The 19,595-nt window shown below is 35.4% G+C and overlaps 3 protein-coding genes across 3 annotated transcripts in view; 1 reads left to right on the top strand and 2 right to left on the bottom strand.

The window, feature by feature from the left end:
- The window catches only part of LOC145663760 (insulin-degrading enzyme-like), a 215,878-nt gene that overhangs the window by 32,824 nt on the left and 163,459 nt on the right, over positions 1-19,595 (top strand). The window contains exons 3-4 of the mRNA XM_081729848.1: positions 3,548-3,717; positions 5,561-5,683. Coding sequence (XP_081585974.1) covers positions 3,548-3,717; positions 5,561-5,683 — 293 coding nt within the window. The remainder of the gene's footprint in view (positions 1-3,547; positions 3,718-5,560; positions 5,684-19,595) is intronic.
- LOC145664447 (uncharacterized) lies at positions 5,993-7,897 on the bottom strand. The gene is made up of 2 exons (XM_081731133.1): positions 7,777-7,897; positions 5,993-6,352 (listed from the first exon to the last, which is right to left on the bottom strand). The coding sequence occupies exons 1-2, from the start codon at positions 7,819-7,821 to the stop codon at positions 5,993-5,995; spliced, it is 405 nt and encodes a 134-aa protein (XP_081587259.1). The 5' UTR covers positions 7,822-7,897.
- Positions 8,215-14,354, bottom strand: LOC145664445 (uncharacterized). The gene is made up of 3 exons (XM_081731132.1): positions 14,126-14,354; positions 11,241-11,708; positions 8,215-8,229 (listed from the first exon to the last, which is right to left on the bottom strand). The coding sequence occupies exons 1-3, from the start codon at positions 14,234-14,236 to the stop codon at positions 8,215-8,217; spliced, it is 594 nt and encodes a 197-aa protein (XP_081587258.1). The 5' UTR covers positions 14,237-14,354.

The following is a 19,595-nucleotide window of genomic DNA, read 5'->3' as shown; positions in this document are numbered from 1 at the left end:
TGATTAAAAGCTCAAATATATTTCAGGCAAAACTTTTCTTGTACGCCTTTTATCTGGAGAGCTACATATAGTGTAGCCAAACCCAAGCTATCATTTAACTCAGTATGATGTGCTTATTCCGTAAAAAATACGAAAACTTGATTTAGGGGCCGTTCAAATATTTTGTGGCCCCTAATCCAAAAACTAAATATTTGCCAAGATCGCAATCTTTTGATGCATTTTTGATCGTTCCTAAAATTCTTGGCCAAGATCACAACCTTTTGATCCATTTTTGGATCATTCCTAAAATTCTACTTTCCTATGCAGGGGAGTCATGTACGTGACATTGAGATTAGGATAACCAATAAGAGTCATGAGCCTGCTACATTTCGAGGTGCAATAAAAAAACTGAGATGATAACGATTAAAAGTTATGAAGATAACGATATAAATAGCCAACTATCACAATAGTGAGAACTATTAAAGCTGAGGATACAGAAATTATTGGAAGTTATGAACTACAATCGTATCTACCCAATCGACGTACATTCAATAAGCTAAATGAACCGAAGAAGGACATTGAATTTGATATTGATGCCGGTCAAGGCTTTATTCATCCTTACTGTTTTGATCTCTATATCCAGTATGAAGTAATATAATGACATGCGACTGGTACGTTCACTGAGAGTGCCATCATAAAGCTTGTTGATAAGCTTGTCCCGTTCTTACAGTTGAAGCTTAAGAAACATAAGACGGTTATTGATCGTATTGATTTGATTACCCAGGAATTATGTCCACAATTCGTGGCTACATTAAAATTCTCCAGACCTGAGGCAGAATATTATAATGCTGGTAGTCTAATCATTGCGTCTAAGCTCCCTCGAACAGAAGATATAGTGCTATTTCTTCTGTGCCTATTATTTGGTTTCTTCAGTAACTATAAGCAAATTATGTGGAAGAGAGGTTTGCGAGTAACATTTAAACGAAGTGCAAACAATGATATGCTGTTCTGCTGATAGATATCCAAAAAAGCTGATGGATCGTGAATAATTACACGTTAGCACATGCAGGGAAGTTTAATATTAAAAGAATGGAGCTTAAGATGCCAATTGTGAAGTATGAGAATTACTATGCAATAAAACTTAAGGCAAAAATTCTCAAGAATCCAAACCTACCTATTGAGTTTCATATATATCAGTGCATACATGACACAGGAAACTACTTTGAGTTCGATGCTATCATACAATTCAATATTTAAAATATGACATGCTTGATTTTGTTGTTCTTCCGACGGGACGTGAAAATAGTGATTAGTTAAAACAACCTAGCAAGTTTGATCATTGCAAGGTAAAGAACATTTACCTCGAAAAAGGCGAGAGCGAAATATTTCCTAGAGAGAACCTCAATCTAGATTTCAGTCACATACTTATCTGAAAGCGAATGCATCATACACTGTATTTAGGTATGTAATTCAAGAAACGTATAACATGTTTTACTTAGAGGAGAAATTCCTTGCCAACCACCCTATGCATGTCATGAGCACAAACAACAAATGGCAATTAACAATAGAATATCTCTACAACAAATTGTTGTAGACTTCAGTAAAGTAGTTTCTGATGATACCATATGTAGTGTAGTACTTACTGCTCCAATATCTTCTGTATATGACATCAAAAACGAATGTATAACGGAACAATTTTAACCGTACAGAGCCACTATCAAATGACTAAACTAAACAAAGCTTTCAACTAGCTAAATAGGAGCTTAAAACACGCAAGGCAAGATAAATTATGTGTGTTTTGAAGTTAAAATGTGTATATAAACATTGCATATAAAATCTAAACACCAGCCTCGAAAATTGCTTGCATATATAGGTAAAATAAATATTGTGGTGACTTAATATGGTGGTTTGTAAAATAAATATTGTGGTGATTGAGGTCTCTGGTTTGATCCCAGCCCGTGGATAAATGAGATTTGTGGTATATAAACACACATACAATGTTCATTTACATGTTTACAAGATATTGATTTGTAATGACTAGTTTCCACTTTTCAGGCTCAGGAAAACCCACTTCTCACAAGGTGATTCTCTCTTCGTACTTACTATCACCAATTATTTATATCTGCCAAAAGATAAAAACAAAAGTAAAAAACAACAATCTGGGCTATCTGAGTGGTCTAAAATGTGGTGCAGTGGCGTATTTACGATTTTGTTTCGGGAGGGGCTTTACTAACTTTCGGGGGGGGCTTTGCCTGGAAATGCGAAAATTCTGCAAGATACTTCATTTACTTTACTATACTAAGTAAGATTTCGGGGGGGGGCTTAAGCCCGGAAGCCACCCCCCTAAATACGCCACTGGGTATATGTATACAGATTTTGTAGATTTAAGTTTTAAGATTGTAAGGGGATCAAAAAGAGGTTATGATGCAGAATACCCATTTCCATACCACTACCACGTGTCATAATTTTTGACCAGAAACCACGGAAATTCTATCGCAAAAGGGTAATGGTATTGTTGAAATGGATGATTTTCGAACAAAATGGTGCATATGTGGTTTCATAATGCTGTTTTGAAATATCAATAAATGCATTCTCAATTTTGACCTCCAAAAACTAAATACTTTTTTTTTTTTTTGCTCAACCTGATGTTATTAATATTAGCACTAATTGTGAAAAAGAATAAAGGTATTCATTTAGAACAGACTGAATTGGTTCACGCGCTGTTGAAGTAGGGCTCTATATTCTTCTTGACTTAATACATACTGGAGATAATGTAACACCTTCATAGCACCATGCTCTGACAGTCTATACCTTCCAGGTTTCCCCCGATAACCATTTTACAGAGGCTAGGTGAGCTGCTTCAGAAACTGGAAAATAAATCCCACCCTACGTGAATCGAAGCCATACCGTCATGTACATAAATTATACTTTGCTGGCTGCGCTACTGTGGCTCTTAATTCTAAAGGTATTGACTTTACATTGATCAAACTGGACAAAGCTTTTTATCTTTATTTTAAATAATATACTAACTCTGCAAAAATCCCGTTTATGTTATCGTTATATACTAAATTAATTATTTAACGGGCTAATTGTGGCATAAGAGTTTCCGTATAATTGAAAGGCCGTTAAATCGAGAATTTGTGTTATGAATAGTATTTTAAGCAGGACATTACACTTGAAATTATCTGTCTAACGTAAATGTACATTATTTCATTCACATACTATATTATTTTAGAAAGAATCTTTAATCCATAACCTAAACTTCCACCGTATTTTGGAAACCCACACTTGCTATATTTGTCAAATATTGTTCACTAAGTCCGAAGCCCGTAAAATTATGTGTTCACTGTATCTATAAGCATAAGTGATTAAATTTTTGAAGACCCTCCAGCTTACAAGTACAATTCAGTTGGTTCAAAATAAATTACAGGACTCCCTTGTGGCTACATAGTTAGCTCATGATCATTTATTGCGGCAGACACAAGTGATAACACGTGACAGCCTGCATGCGAAAAAGGAACGTCAAACTAAATTATCAATATAAATAAATTGATTTCTTTCGTTACAGATTTGCTCAATTTTTTGTAAAACCTTTATTTACTGCCAATGGAATTGAGCGAGAAGTAAACGCGGTGAATTCAGAGGATGAGGGTTGCAAATTAAATGACGGATGGAGATTTCATTTAATAGAACAACGCACATCGAGAGTAGGTCATCCTTACAGGAAAGTTGGAAATGGTAAGTAACGTAGAAAGTCTTTCTAGGAGATGTGAATAGCCTCAACGTTTCACGCAGAGCGAGTACATCAACGATTTTCAAACGGTGTGTCTAAGTATACTAGTGTATCGCGACAGAACCAAAAGTCTTGGGCCGGGAGAAAACTTGGACATTAAAAACTTTATTATTTATATCTTTGAAAAAGATTACAATAATTATTTTTCGTTTTTTGACACTCAAACAACTGTTTATTACAAAAAAAAAAAAAAAAAAATCTAACGTAGCATTAGCTATGGAAAAAGAAGTTACGATATGTTTTATTAGATGTGCCGTAGAATTTTAAATTATACAGTTAAGGTGCCAAAAACTTTTTTTTTTAAATAAATAAATAACGCTGGAATTGAATATGCAAAATGGTTGAGATTTCTAAATTGAATTGAACATTAGTATCTTTTGGAATATTGCTTAACTAAAATATATTAAGTTATAGAGTTATTGGTCTTGAAAGATACGCCGTAAAAGAAAGTAACTCCTATCTTAAAATGTGTAATGTGAACCTAATAAAAGAAATTTTAAGACAAGAAATTGTGCTCATTTGTCTTATCTTAAATCATTTGTTAAGAATAGTATTTTTACATCAAAAACAGGCGAATTCTATTATCATCAGTAAATTTAATGAGAAATGGATGCATTTCTACAATGCGTAAGTTGTGTTCTACCACATTTTTTTTTTTTTTTTTTTTTTTTTTGCACATTAAGAGCCTGGATGCCACTATACAATGACTATACTATTTTTCGAAAAACAAATCTAATACATTGGGAGACTGAATTATGTTGATGCATTTAGACTTATTATATCGCACCTTTCACGTGCATATAATAATATAGAAGCATGAAGTAATACCTCTACACATATTAAATTTTAAATTTAATCTTCTTCTTCTTCTTCTAATAATAATAATAATAATAAATTAGTGCTTTCAAACGGGTTGACCCGACCCTACCCGACTCGGGTCGGGTCGGGTCACTCGGGTCAGCTCGGGTCGGGTTATCGGGTCGGGTCATTCGTGTCAGCTCGGGTCGGGTCGGGTCGGGTCGTCTTCAACTCGACCCGACCCGTTGAGAGCACTAAAATAATAACATCAATAATAATAATAGTCATTCTATTGGCGACTTCGCATTTTTATGACCTACACTCACAGGAAGGAAATTTGTTTTGTAATCAACCAGAAAATATTGTGGAATGAATGAGCAGCAGTAAGCGAAGTCAGGCAAGCAGGAAAGAGGAACTGGGGGCTGATGTGAGCATTATTTGAAATCAATATGACATAAATTACGTTAGAAACTAGTAAGCGAAGATAGGCGAGTAGTAAAGAGGGTTTTTGGATACCAAAACACTGGAGGTAAGCGATTTCAATCGACGTAATCTAAAACTAAATTGGGAAGGGCATGTAAGATGTTAGAGAGTTTATGTTGTAATTCCTTTCATTATAGAAGATTACATAGCAATGACGCTTACATTAACTATATAATTTCTAAAGTATTCGTTTTATTAGAGATATTGCACATGTATAAATAATCTTGAGAGATTATTCTTTCTTTGTTAATTAGTACAGTTTGTCTTTAAGGTTTAGAAATATTCGCGTCCATATTCTTATTTTGAACCGTAAATTTCTTCATTATTTCTTTGTAATATTAAGACAGAGAAAAATAGGATTACAGTATCAACTTTTTTTTTAAAATTATTTTCACAAGTGACTCCATTAATTCCACTTGAATTTCGATTTTTACTTTTCCGATACTTACAAAATATAATATAATTGTCGCCATTTATCAATAATGTGCACGCTATCTCTCGTTGTAGGGAACAAAAACACCCTGAGTATCATCCCAAAGCAAAAGGGAATTGATGTAAGAGAAGAACTGCTGCGTTTCTACGAAAAATGGTATTCCTCAAACATAATGAACTTGGTTGTGTTGGGAAAAGGTAATTATATCATATATTTTTTTCTTTCTTTATATACAGGGCGGACCACTTATCTCGATATGACGTTGCAACTTTTAACTCTCTACCGGCCGAATTATTTAACAGCGCTTTAAATTTTTTGTTTATAGGATATAATTTTATCCCTAGAAACTAAAAAATAATCATTTTGGAACAAAAAGAATGTACACTTTGCAGAAAAAGCTGTGTGTATTGAAAATCACATCGGACGGTAAGGTTACATATAGAGGTAAATCTACATATACGGACACGTTTCAAAAATTTTCATTTATGATTGAAAAAGTACAAATTTTATATGCTGAAACAACAAAATATAGAATTACAGAAACTCAAGACAATATTTCTTTGTACATTTGTAGAAGGAATATATTCCAAAAATGTTCCAGGAACATTTTCTAGGATATAGATATATTTCAGAAACATTTTCCAGAAATGCTTCGCCAAATAGGACTTATTGTTGATGACGTAGCACACTGAGCTGATCCATTTCCCTACTTGCTGGATTGATGTTCCTGGCTTCTGGGTTGATGTTCCTGGTTTGCTGGGTTGATGTTCCTGGGTGCTAGAATGATGCTCCTTGATGGGATGATGTTTCTGGCTTGTGAATTGAAGTTTCAGAAAAATCGAGGTCATTACTTTTGCTATCGGAATCTACAATAATAAATGAACAACTTGTTATACTTTTCATTCGAATACAAAGTGTGTGAATTTGTTCATAGAAAACACACTTCAGTTATGAGAGAAGCATACGACAGACAACTACGTTACAATATATTTCCAATTTTCAATTGTTGCTAATAGGCAGCCCGATCCATGGGTCTTTATCATATTATGTAAGCAAAAGCAATTGATATATGTTAGCCTAGAGCAGAGACGTTTACTCGCATGATAAATAAGGTAGGGTAGAACAAAAAAGTTTTACACAATCGATTTAGATTTTATAAGTGTAATGAGAGCGATAAAATATAATAAAATGCAAGAAATACATTATTGTAGCTTGAATACACTGCGATATCGGACGTGTGAATACATTTTAAAACATAAAGCAATTAACATATATATGAATATTTGAAGAGATTTTTTACAAAAATGTGAGGAGGGAGTTAGATCAGAATCAAGAAAGTTAGAAAAAGGAGGAATGCAGTAAAGTAGATAAGGCATTTATTGTAAACAGTGGCGTATTTAGGGGGGTGGCTTCCGGGCTTAAGCCCCCCCCGAAATCTTACTTAGTATAGTAAAGTAAATGAAATATCTTGCAGAATTTTCACATTTCCAGGCAAAGCTCCCCCCCCCCGGAAGTTAGCAAAGCCCCTCCCGAAACAAAATCGTAAATACGCCACTGATTGTAAAGGACAGTAAACAGCAAAGAATCGTACCTGAACTCGTATCTTTGGTCGGACTATGATCAGGGTCAGCGTCACTATTATCTCATTAAAGGTCGGAATCATCATTTTCTACAGTTAATGGTTTTTCTTTCTACTTCCATAAAAATATTGAAGATCCATGTAACACTCTTGTAAGAAGGAAGTTCTAAACTGTACGAAATCAATCGATGTATACAAAAAAATATTGTCTCTGTATACAACGTATTTCAAAAGAATTAGTTAAAAAGAACATTACATTTCTACTTTGTCTTTCTGGACAGTATGTATATTGATTGATTTTTAAAATAAAAAAGTTGTATTATTTTTAAAATAATGCTTCAATTTCAATAAAAGCTGAGCATTTAGCATAATGAGTTCTCTAAATTATTGGTGACTCCTTAAATACTATATATATATTTATTCAAAAGATATTGAAACAAGTCACAGACAGTTGACTGTGACTTTCAAATCATATACCTCAATTGAGTTTTCTTGGGCTAAGATCTTTCTCTTTATCATCAAGACTTGGTAACATTGGATTTTCCATGCAAACTGAAGTGAAAAAATGAACATACCCTTCTACAGCGAAGGAAAACATGATCTTGACGTTCAGTGTGACTTTTAAATCACAATCTCATTTCAATCAATTTCTAAAATACTATTTATTTTCACAAAGTACAAATTACGAATTCGTATTCTTTACATACATACCTGCAACAGCAAAATTTCTTTCCTTCCGCTATTTGTTAATAACATCAACACAACGCAACTAAAAATCACAATACTGCTGATCGCAATGCACGGTGTAGGTACTCCAACAAATGACACTCCAGATGCGTCAATAGTTCGTTAATAGTCCAGTGGAGGTGTTGACCCTTGAAAGCAAGTCCGTACGCTCAAGAATTCACGAAGAATCGCAGAAAAACCACCGCTAAGCGCTAACATCACGTCAAGTGTTATGACGTAGTTTGTGACTTCAAATACACTATGCCCGGTACAGGGTTAAAGTAATAAACAAAAAAACGCCAAACTTTTGTACGGATCAAATATCGGCAATGGGACAATATTTGACCTACTCTGTGATACTACAAGAATAACAGTGTTGCTAACCCAACATCTAGTATTTTTAAACGGCACTACGTCAGGTTGTTACATACTTAAAATCTACATGTAAAAGAAAAACATATAAACATAAAACATATAACACCACGGTTATTATGCAGTGTTACGAACTAAGGATACTACAGTATCACAAACATCGGAAAAATAACATTGGAGGAATTTATATCAGTAACAATAATGCAAGTGAGACGGCGGGGTAATACAGATCCAAAGTAGTACACCGTATAATGTCGAATACTACGAATAATATGAATATATTTCGAACAAGTAGAAACAAGCTGAAACTGGAATTGAGTACAAGAAATTGAAATTTTTACTGTTTTTCAAAGGACTTTATTTAAAAAAGGTTTAGATAAGTATCACATCAAATTTACTTACGTGGTTTTTAATAGACATAAACATCATAATGCCATTTACAGCAATTTGATATCTCAAACCATCCGAAAGATATGAAAAAAATGATAAAAATTGCTATATTTAAAATGGCGTATTGGTGAGAAATAATTTAAAACCGTTGTTGCTTTCGTTTGCTCTTATAGTATCCCAACAACAGTTTTTGACCAATTAAATTGCAAGTTCTTGGAATTACATACTTATGAACAGTGTTGCAAACTTTGCCGTTGTTTGTCTTATCTCCAAAAAGGTTTCAGATATCAAATTGGAAATAAAGGCTATGAAAAATGAAATGAAATCTTTGAGTTTTACGTCCCACGATTATGCCGGTTAGGCTAAAGGAGACGATGATGATGAGAGATGAATGGAATGGTGGAATGAAGAAAGTGGGAGGAAACGGGAGAACCCCGAGAAAACCCACGAGCACGGCATTTGTACAACACAAAGTCCACACAGAGAGAGCTGGGATCGAACCAGGGACCCCAAGCACCGGAGGTGAACGCTCTACCACTGAACCACCGCGCACCCACTAATAAAGGCTTTGAGTTCTTCGAAATAGAGGCTTTTCAAAAGAAAAAGTCAAATTTTTAATGCTTGTGACTTTGTTCCTATTCATTGGTTCCGCTATTTCGTGATCATAGTATTAGATACTAAAATACTTTGAATGCAAGGGCGCTGATCCTGGGGGGCCGAGCCACCCTCCCCAAAGCTCATGTGAGCCCTTTCACTGTATTTGTAACTTTACAATATTTGGCACAATTTGAATGCAATTTGTCTTAAAGTCCTCATATATGCTTTCTGCATCTGAATAGGCCTCACCAAATTTACAGAGAAATCGGCGCCCTTGTTTGGATGTGCCATTTGCATTATTACTGATGTACTATTACTGCTGCCAAAATTTGAATGTTTGTGATACTGAGTAGTAATCGCGGGACTTGAGGCAATTTTTCCGCCCCCTGGAGCGTGGCGCCCACCGCCGCCGCCAAAATTTTGCGCCCCGGGCGCCCGGCGCCCATTTTTGGGGTTACGTGGCCCGGGGTCAATGACCTAGGGGGCGCCCGCCGCCGCCAAAATTTTGCGTCCCCGGGCGCCTGGCGCCCATTTTTGGGTTATGTGGCCCGGGGTCAATGACCTAGGGGTACATAGGACCACCCCTTTTAGATTTTGGTAGGGGTACCATGGCCCACCCCTAAATTTTGGCAGGGGTACATAGGACCCCCCCTTAAATTTTGGAAATTGCCAAATCTAAAAATTTGGTGTGGTAGCCTAGGATCGTAGTATGTACCTCTATCAGTATTGGGTGTCTATGTCGTTCCATTTCATGGGTAAAAAATTGCCAAAAATTCAAATTTCGGGTTTTTTTGACCTAATTTATTCCCTTGGATGAGGTCCTATTACCTTATATGATTATATGGTCATGTATAGGGGTCCATTTCCTATCATAAGACATAGGTAGATTGATGCACACCGGGAGGGGTACCATAGCCAATCCCTTAAATTTTGGAATTTTTCCAATTTAAGCATTCGCTATCATAGTACATGACCTCAATATGTATCATGATTAGACTTCGGAATTTTAGGCACCAAAAAGTTTAATTTTAGGCGCCTAAAATAGGTACTAAAAATAGGAAAATAGGCGCTAAAAATTAAAAATAGGCTCTAAAAATAATAGTATAAATTATTACATACCCCTTTTTATTAACATCTTTTGTTTTCAGTGAATCAGGTGATTCATTCAGTACACAACTTGCTCATTCGTAATTTTGGAAACAGTAAATTACCAACAGTTTCTCAAAGTTTTCGACTGTCAATCTCTCTCTTTTGTCTGTAAGGATCATCTTTGCTGCCGAAAACGATCTTTCCACTGAGACAGATGTTACAGGAGCATACTTAAATTTCGATACATTTTTCATTTCCACTTCGTCGGGGATGGTTTCATCCTCTCCCATCAAAACTTTCCCTATACGAACCAACACAAGAAATCCCTCATTCTTCTTCACTACACTTTCCCACTTACACTGCACTTTTTCCCCAACTTTCCCCGTAGCACTTTGGATTTTCTTTTCGGCTTCGTTAACTACTGACACCTGTTCACTAAGTGGCTTTCCCGTAGCTTCCAACTTAGTGATCGTCGTAGGTAAGAATGAAAAATTTGACTTGATATATACAAGATCTCTTTTGAGAATGGGATCTTTGAAAAGTTCCTTCAAAACTGAAACACTTGCAATGTTTTCCACACCAGGAAGTTCGCCAACAACACCAGCAATAGCGTCCAAGTTCTCTGCGTAATACAAAGCTGCTTCAAGCCATGTTCCCCAGCGCGTTAGGACAGGTTGTGGAGGAAGAGAAATGCCAGGCAGTTTTTCTTTAAAGACAGCGATTCTCGATGGGGCTTTGCAAAAAGTTTTTTTCATGTTAGAAATGAGGGCATTGACTTGAGGAAATTCGTTCCTGATTGTTTCAGAAATTCTATGAAAAGCATGTGCTACACAGGTAACATGGATGAGGTTGGGGTAGAAAGGTTTTAGGTTCTTAAACGCAGCAATCATGTAAGAAGCTGCATCTGTGCAAAGAAGAAGAATTTTAGAATCATCCACACCACTAGGATACAGAAGTTGCAAACTTTTGTTCACGGTGTAAGCAATTGTCTGGGCACTCACTTTCTTAATTTCCTTGCTACTTAACAAGTGAGGAGTTGAAGGTCCATCTTCATCAAGTTTTCCTACAACAACATTCACTATGTATCTATTGCATGCATCAGTAGTCTCATCGACGCCTACCCAAATGCTGGAATCGCCAATATCCTTTCTGATTGTATCAAGTGTATTGTTGTATTCAGAATCCAAACACGTTTTCCTGAGTGTTGACTCACACGGTATCGATTGCTGGCACCACTTCTGTAAAAACTGTCGGAATGTTTCATTTTGAAGTGTGTTCCATGGGATGTTGGCAGCGACAAGGGCTCTAGCAAGATCCGCATTAAATGTGTTCGCAGTTCCAGATTCAGATCCAGATCCAAAAGGCTGAGTTAACTGTGTCTGTTTCTGTTGTTTCTTCGCTTTAGATTTGGCAAGATGTCCAGCACCATCAATGTGTTGCTTTAAGTGGCACTTCTTTTCCTGAGAAACCTTAAAAAAAAAAAAAAAAAAAAAAACGCTTAGAAATATATTTTCAAATGCTTCTTACAAAACTAGTGAAGATGGTGGCGTTTTAACTTTAATTTCGGTTTCAAATTCTCTAATTTTCTTCGTGTACATTGCGACTAGTATTTTCAAACGGGTCAGTTCGGGTCAGTTTATTGTTGGACACCCTCAGTAACGGGTCGGGTCAGGTCAGCCTAACTCGGGTCACGAGTCTGGTATCGTTAGACCAACTCAGTTCACCAGTCGGGTCGGGTCAAACTATCTCGGGTGACCCGACTCGACCGGTGAACTGAGTTGGTCTAACGCTACCCGACCCGTGACCCGAGTTAGGCTGACCTGACCCGACCCGTTACTCGAGGGTGTCCAACCAAAAGTCGACCCGAACTGACCCGATTGAGAGCACTAATTGCGACAACTACCATCACTGTTTGCTTGCCTTTCTGGTCGTAATGTGCTTTTTTTTTTTTTTAATCGGTGAACGTTACATTATTGATTTAAAGTTGACAAAAAGGCAAACTTGTTGGTCTACCTCGTTAAAGACCAATATACCCCAGTCCCATTTCGAATCAGAACAGATCAAATAAAAGACTAATCGATGAGCATTTTACTTCAGAATAATCCCCAATTTACAGACAGAAGCAATAAAATTGTATATCAATATCTGAGAAATAATATTTAATTTTAAGCACTGTAACTAATTTAATTTTAAGCACTATATTTTATTTAATTTCGAATGCTGACACACTCCAACTTGGCAAAAATTAAAACATAATTTGGCAATATTTTGTTTGAGATTTGGATGCCAAAATAATTGCATGAAAAATTTCAAAATATCGTCCCTTTAAAATTTTCTTTAAAACTGTAATTTACAAAATTTTTAACTGATTTGAACCAAATTTTCCCCAAAATATGATTAAAATGTTTCAGTGTGAAAATCAGTGACCTGTCAAAAATTTAAAATAAGGGCCGTTTTAAAATTTCAAAAATTCAAAATTTTTGCAACTATCAACTGACAGAAACCAAAGTTAGAACGAAAATAAAGTATTAGCAATGCCTTAGTTGAGCGTGAACATCAGCATGATACAATAAATAAAATTGGCGTTTTTTAATTTTTTTTTTTTGGAAATTAGTTGTCTCTTGCGGCCCTGCGACAAAAGGTGTATGGATATTCTTCATCAGGAGAGAGAGAGAGAGAGAGCAATCGATTAGAATTCCTTTTTTTTTTTTTTTTTTTTTTTGGCTTTGGGGAGAGAACATCAGAGACAAATTCTTCCTTTCTTAAGATCTGTCCTAAAATAAAATTATCCGCAATTGTAATTCTTGTTAGACGAGTGTCAGACTGTTCTTTTCTTGCCCCTGTGTGGAATTTATTTGTCTGTAACTATGGATGGAAATCAATAGCATCTTAAGACAATAGACAGTAGCACCTCGAGCAAAATTGATAAATAAAAAAACAAAGAGACAAACAAGTTTCTGCTTCGTAAAACAAGTTCTGGGACAATCTATGAACCTCAAACGCCGTTATTTAACTATTAACAGATCTTTTCTTTCTTTTTCGAGAAAAATAACAAAAAAAAAAAAAATGGCCTTTAAACATTTTTCCTATCTTTTATGCTTTTCAAGATATTGACATTTCTAGTTTTTCTTTCAAACTGAAATCCTCGTTTTTAGATATTTTCGGGATGAAAGGATATATCCAGTTTCCTTAACTTTTTAAAGATAATCAATATTGGCATTGCACATTTCTTCTTTCAAACTTTTGGAACTGTTGGCATTTAAAAAAAATTGAATCCCGCCTTTCTTAACTTCTTTCGTATTTTTTTTTTCTTTTGAAAAACGAGATAGCAAAAATATGTTTTCTTAAGCTCCTGAAACTGTCGAGTAATTGCTGGCATTAAACATTTTTCTCCGAAAAGAGGACCCCTTTTGGAGTTACTGACACAATATGTCAACTTTAACTTACATTGTTTTTAACCTTTACCGCTTTTTTTCGGGGGGGGGGAGTCCTTCGGAAAGAACCGAGAATGCCATGTCCGCTTTTCTCAAGATCCCCGAGAATCCCTAAAACTGTTGAATGTGTAAGTCTAGACACTTTCTTCCATTAGCACTTTCAAAACCATCGTTCATATATTTCATTTAAGCAGGCTGCTAGAAGTCTTTACATTTTAAAGATTTTCCTGTGTTACAGGATTATTTTTATGTTTTTTCTTAACTGATCTAAATTCCATGTAAATTAGATTTTCACGAGTTCAGCAGCTCAGTAACGTTGTCTCTTAAAATAGTTAACCTGCCATTGATAAAGGTTTTACTTTAGCTAGCTATACAGAAACAAGGAGGGGGGGGGGTGTACAATTGATTTAATTAAATTTATAAATTCTGTAAATAAAAATAGCTTTTCTTACCTGCTTGCTGCACAATGGACAAAAGATTATTCTTCCATCGTATGTTAGATCTGGAAATTCTTGCAACCACTGGCGAATCAAGGTACTTTTTGAAGACTTCTCCTTTGGCATTGTTGCGTATGATACAAAACTTCTTTTTAAGAATCCTCAAGATCTGTGACTGGGCTGTAAGCCGTTGAGTCCAATTGTTCATGCGTTGTAGAGACGATGTATCGTTCTTGAACTACGTGTTTAAGATAAATCACTGCACTGACCCGAAAATGATACATGGATGGATACTCCAGTCAACTGAACCGCGTCACTTCATGAATCGTTTCTGTTCGTGGACTTTGGTTTTTCCCAAATATTGAAAGCGAAGACCCGAAGAGATTCTTGCTTCAATAGAGCTGTGTGTTGATTTGTGAATGTGTGTGTGTAAACTATTGTCCAAATTCCAGAGAGCTGAACGGATCACAGAAGAGCTGAAGTGAGCCGCTACAGAAGAGAAAAGGTGGAATAGTTCCAAGAATGCAGAACGGCAGGGAGGGGAATATTGGTTACTGCGATATGCACTTAGCAATAGCTTTGGTTTTGCCCCTGGGGAAAGAGAGACAGACAGAAAGAGATAGAGATCTTTCAGTACAGTGTCTGCAGGATGCAAAGGGATGGTTTGTCTTTGTCTTTCACAAATGGGCTTGACCTTGAGCAGAAATAGCTCAACTTTTAGAAACAATTTTTTACATACAACCACCCTCTGCGTTTCACTTCTTCATACGAGTTAGACTAAAATTAGCCTCGACAAACACACTCACTCTGCCTTCAGATTTGTCAATTAAATTTCACTCAACACTAAAAAAAAAGTTTATTTAAAAAATACAGGAATTTTGTATTTTTTGCAGTTTTAGGCATTTTTAGGCCAAAACGGCCAAAATAGGCGCTAAACTCCATTTTAGGCATTTTTAGGGCACTTATAAAGTGTTTTAATAGGCTTAATTCCTCATGATTCGTAAAGATCCGAAGTATTTTTTACTTCCTATAAAGGGAACAAAATAGGCATTTGCCTTAAAATCCGAAGTCTAATCATGATAAATTTGGGTGGTCCACATCGTTCCCTTTCATGGGTAAAAAAAAAATTGCCAAAATATACACATAAGCAATATGTTGTACCACGTGTTTGGTTTCTGGCCCAATTTATCCCGTTTGATGCGGTCTTATTACCGTATATGGTTATATGGTCATGTATATAGGTTCATTTCCTATCATAAGACATGGGTACATTGATGCACCATTTAAAATTTGAGAGGGGTATCTTGGCTCATTCACTCAGTTTTAGAAATTGTTTAATATAAGCATTTGGTATCTTCGTACAGGTCTTCAATATGTACCACTATAAATTTGGATGGTCCACATCGTTCCCTTTCATGGGTAAAGAACTACAAAAAATCAAATTTTCGGAGGTTATTGACCCCTTTGATAAGTATTTATCACGTTATATGGTTTATTACCTTTATATGTTTATGTGCCCTTTTAAATTTGGGAATTATCAAATAACAAAATTCGGTAAACGTTTTTCTAGGACCCATTGTAAATGTTGGTGTTCCTCTTATGGCCAAATATTCAAAATTTAAAGGTTATTGACCTATCTTTTGATACGGCTTTATTATTGAATAACTACAGGATTTATTACTTTTTCATAAGACACAGGTGTATTTGTGTACCATTCTTAAATTTTGGGAGGGGTACATTTCTTATTGTCATATTAATAATTGGTAATTGTTCTTAAAATTGGATAGTATCTCATTCATTGGGTAAATCATTGTCAAATATGAGGATGATCACGTGATCAGTTATTGACCTATGATGGGATTAGGAGTCCAGGACAGTGGTACATTTAAACTTTGTAGGATAATTTGAGAATTGTCATGAAATTGCGTCATTGGTTTCGATTATTACAACCTATGGACCAAATATAAACGTAAGCAATACGATGTACCACGTGATTGACCTTGATGAGGTAGTGTACAGGGATACATAGCTAACCTTATTGAATCTTATGACTCATAGTCTTAAGGGAATACATGCTACAACACTGGCACAGTTATTGTTGATGCAATTTGATTGGTTGATCACTATCTTTCGTGCAATCTGATTGGTTGCTGATTTCAAATCTTTGCTGCATTCAGTTTTAAGTTTTGTTTAACATTTAAAAAGTTTTTGAAATTTTTGTTTGAAACTTTGGTTTGAAATTTTTTCGTTTGATATTTTTACTTTGAAAATTTTTTGTTTCAAAATTTTTGTTTGAAACTGGTTTGAAATTTTTAGTTTGAAAAAATTTGTTTCAAAAGTTTTGTTAATAAAATTTTGTTTGAAATTTTTGTTTCAAAATTTTTTGTTTTGAAATTTTTGTTTCAAAATTTTCTTTGAAATTTTTTCGTTTAATTAAAAAGTGTAGGGGGGCGAAGTAGAATTCGGCGCCCCTACACTTACCACACCAAGCTTTTTCTTTTTTTCTTTTTTTTTTTTTACTTATAAGAAAAGCAGCGTTGTATGTAGTATGTAGCAGCACTGTATACAGCAGTGTATGTAGTATATACATTTTATACTACACTGAATTCTTATTAAGAAGCTTGGGCAGACCCTTGCAACAGCCAAAAGCGATCATTGTGTATTCTTTTACAAAGCGATCATTATGTTTTTAAGAGGCGTACTTTGGACTTTTTGTTAAACTTGACGAAACTACCTTTGGTTGTATACAAATCCACTTCAAGAACAGTTAAGGAAAGTTAGAATACAACTATTTGTAACGTTTCATACTATCGATAAGAAATGAAATTTCAATACATTAGAAATAATGTGGTATTAAAATGTTCGAAATGGGTTACAGCATTAATTTCCAGTAATAATTGTAAACTTTTAAAATGTTATTCTGTATGTGACCCAACAAATAGCATTTTAATTTCGATTCTTTAAATATCAGCAATTAAACGGGTTGAAGTTGTTAATGATAGACTGTTTTATTACTCTTAAGGGTTGGTGGTGTGATATTATTGTTTTAAATATACATGCCCCAACAGAAGATAAGGATAACGATGTAAAAGGTACTTTTACGAAGAAGTATTACGGGTATTCGACGAAGTCCCGAAATACCATATGAAAATTCTATTAGAGGATTCCAATGCGAAGATGTTTTTCCAGGATGTTTTTAAACAGGTTATAGGGAAAGAAAGTCAGCATAAGGAAAGTAATGACGACGGTTTTTCCCCGTGTACTTTGGAACATCCAAAACCTTATCGTGAAGAGTACAAAATTCCCACATCGCGACGTTCATAAATACACATGGGCCTCACTAGATGGAAGAGCACACAATCAAATTGATCACGTTTTAGTCGATAGAAGAAGACACAGTCTAGCATAATTGATGTTCACTCCAGCGTTGCCAGATCTAGCATAATGATGCTAGATCTAGCATAATTTGCATGTCTTTAGCATCTAGCATCTTGCTTTTAGCATCCTGCCCAAATCTAACATATTTTCAGCAAGTTTACCAAAAAGCTGTAAAACCCTGGAGATGAGAAAGAAGTTGGTCGTGCGAAGGAAAAGAACGGCAGCAATGTATCCTCTTCCATTGATTCATACAGTCGGTAAACCATACAGCCATTCTTATTTTCCGAAGTAAGTTAGAGATGGCTTTGGGCTTTTTTTTCTTTCTTTTTGTGTGTGTGTGTGGCTCCACCCAGGGTTTTCTAATCCTTTAACTGCGAGGCATGGGCGGAGCTATGGGGGCCATTCATTCTCCCCCGAACTTTTCGACAACTTCACCATCTTTATGTCTGACTTCATGACCATCTTTATTCCTGAAATAAAAGGTCCGAGATCGACCAAACATCTCCCCCCCCCAGCAGATTTCCCAACTCCGCTTATGCTCCGAGGTAATTTTTTTTCAAAATATGTAAACAAACACTTTGCATTCATTTATAATAATTCATTTATACGCCATTGAGTTTGGCAACGACTGCACTAGTTTAGTTGAGTTAAACCTTTGGTGCGTGAAATATTATTGAGTTCTATCCACGCATTCTTGCGCTCTGCATATTTTAAGTTACGTTATTGTATCTCAACTTCGTTTTTTTTTCTTTTAAAACTCCTGAATTAGTAATTATGAGGATCTAGCAGAATTTGACCGAATCTAACATAATTTCGATCAGGTTTTGAAATAATTCCGAACTGTGAGTCTGGCAACGCTGGTTCACTCGTTCAGAGAACAAGATTGTGACACTGATCACTATCTGGTAGCAGCGATAACAAGAGAAAGAGAGATTATCGTTGAATAAAGAAAATATTCAACATCTGAAAATGGAGAGGTTTAGTTTAAAGAAATTAGAGGAAAACCAGGCGAGAGGGGAATAACAGATTGAAGTATAATAGATTCTCGTTTTCAGAAGGTTTTGAGAGCACCAATATTGAGGATACTTGGGTTCAAATTAGGGATAGCATTAAAATTTCAGCAAGAGAAAAGTTGGGACACCCCGAAATATGTAGGAACAAATCATGGTGCAACCAGGAATGCACCAAAGTAACGGAGAAGGAAAAATAGGAGAAACTGCATTGACTACAAAATCCGAACGATGTAACTACACTAAATTTCCTTAATATCACGCAGGGAACTTCCAAAATGTTTAGAAGAGAGAAAAATGATTTTTTGAAAGCTTAAATTAATGAACTTGAAGATAATAGTAAAAGAAAAAACCGAGACATGTTCAAGGGCATCAACGAATTTAAGAAAGGGTATTAACCTCGCGCATATAATATATTAAAGAAACCTGACGGAACAATTCTTACTGATATAGATAGCATCTTGAATAGATGGAAAGACTTTGACGATTTGCTTAACATACAGCCAAAAACTAATGTTCGTGGGGAAAGGGATATGAACAGCAGAACCATAAATTTCAGAGCCTAGGCGAACAGAAAGAGAAATTGTTGTAAAGAAATTAAAGAAACACAAGTCTTCGGGTGTAGACGAAATTCTGGCTGAGTTAATTTTAGCTAGAGGCAAAAATTGTGGAACAAGATACACAAACTCATTTTCCTTGTCTGGAACAAGGAGGAATTACCACAAGAGCGGAAAGGATGAATAATTGTTCCAATTTACAAGAAAGGCGACAAAGCGGTTTATAATAATTTTCGAGGCATTTTTCTTGTGTCAACATCCTATAAAATCCTCTCAAACATTTTATTAGTAAGATTGATCTCATATGCGGATGAAATTTTTGGAGATTATCAGTGTGGATTTAGAAGAAATCAATCAACTATGGACCAGATATTTGCCATTCGACAAATACTCGAAAAGAAATGGATATACAATACCGCGGTACCTCAATTATTTATTGAGTTTAGAAAGGCTTACGATTCTATTAGGAGATAAATATTATAGAACATTCTTGCAGCATTTGGAATACCGAAAAAAGCTAGTTAGATTAATTAAGATGTG

Source organism: Thermobia domestica, chromosome 11, assembly GCF_964235325.1.
Source record: "Thermobia domestica chromosome 11, izTheDome1.hap1.1, whole genome shotgun sequence".
NCBI classification, from domain to species: Eukaryota; Metazoa; Arthropoda; class Insecta; order Zygentoma; family Lepismatidae; genus Thermobia; species Thermobia domestica.
The sequence above is the reverse complement of the archived record's forward strand: the minus strand, read 5'-3'. Positions and strand labels throughout refer to the sequence as shown.

Excerpts from the sequence above, each read along its gene's own strand:
- LOC145664445 (XM_081731132.1), bottom strand. The coding sequence starts at position 14,236 with ATGCCAAAGGAGAAGTCTTCAAAAAGTACCTTGATTCGCCAGTGGTTG. Across the intron at positions 11,709-14,125 it reads GTCCATTGTGCAGCAAGCAG|GTTTCTCAGGAAAAGAAGTG; the intron begins GTAAGAAAAGCT and ends TTTTTTTTTAAG.
- LOC145664447 (XM_081731133.1), bottom strand. The coding sequence starts at position 7,821 with ATGTTATTAACAAATAGCGGAAGGAAAGAAATTTTGCTGTTGCAG. Across the intron at positions 6,353-7,776 it reads AAGAAATTTTGCTGTTGCAG|ATTCCGATAGCAAAAGTAAT; the intron begins GTATGTATGTAA and ends TTATTATTGTAG.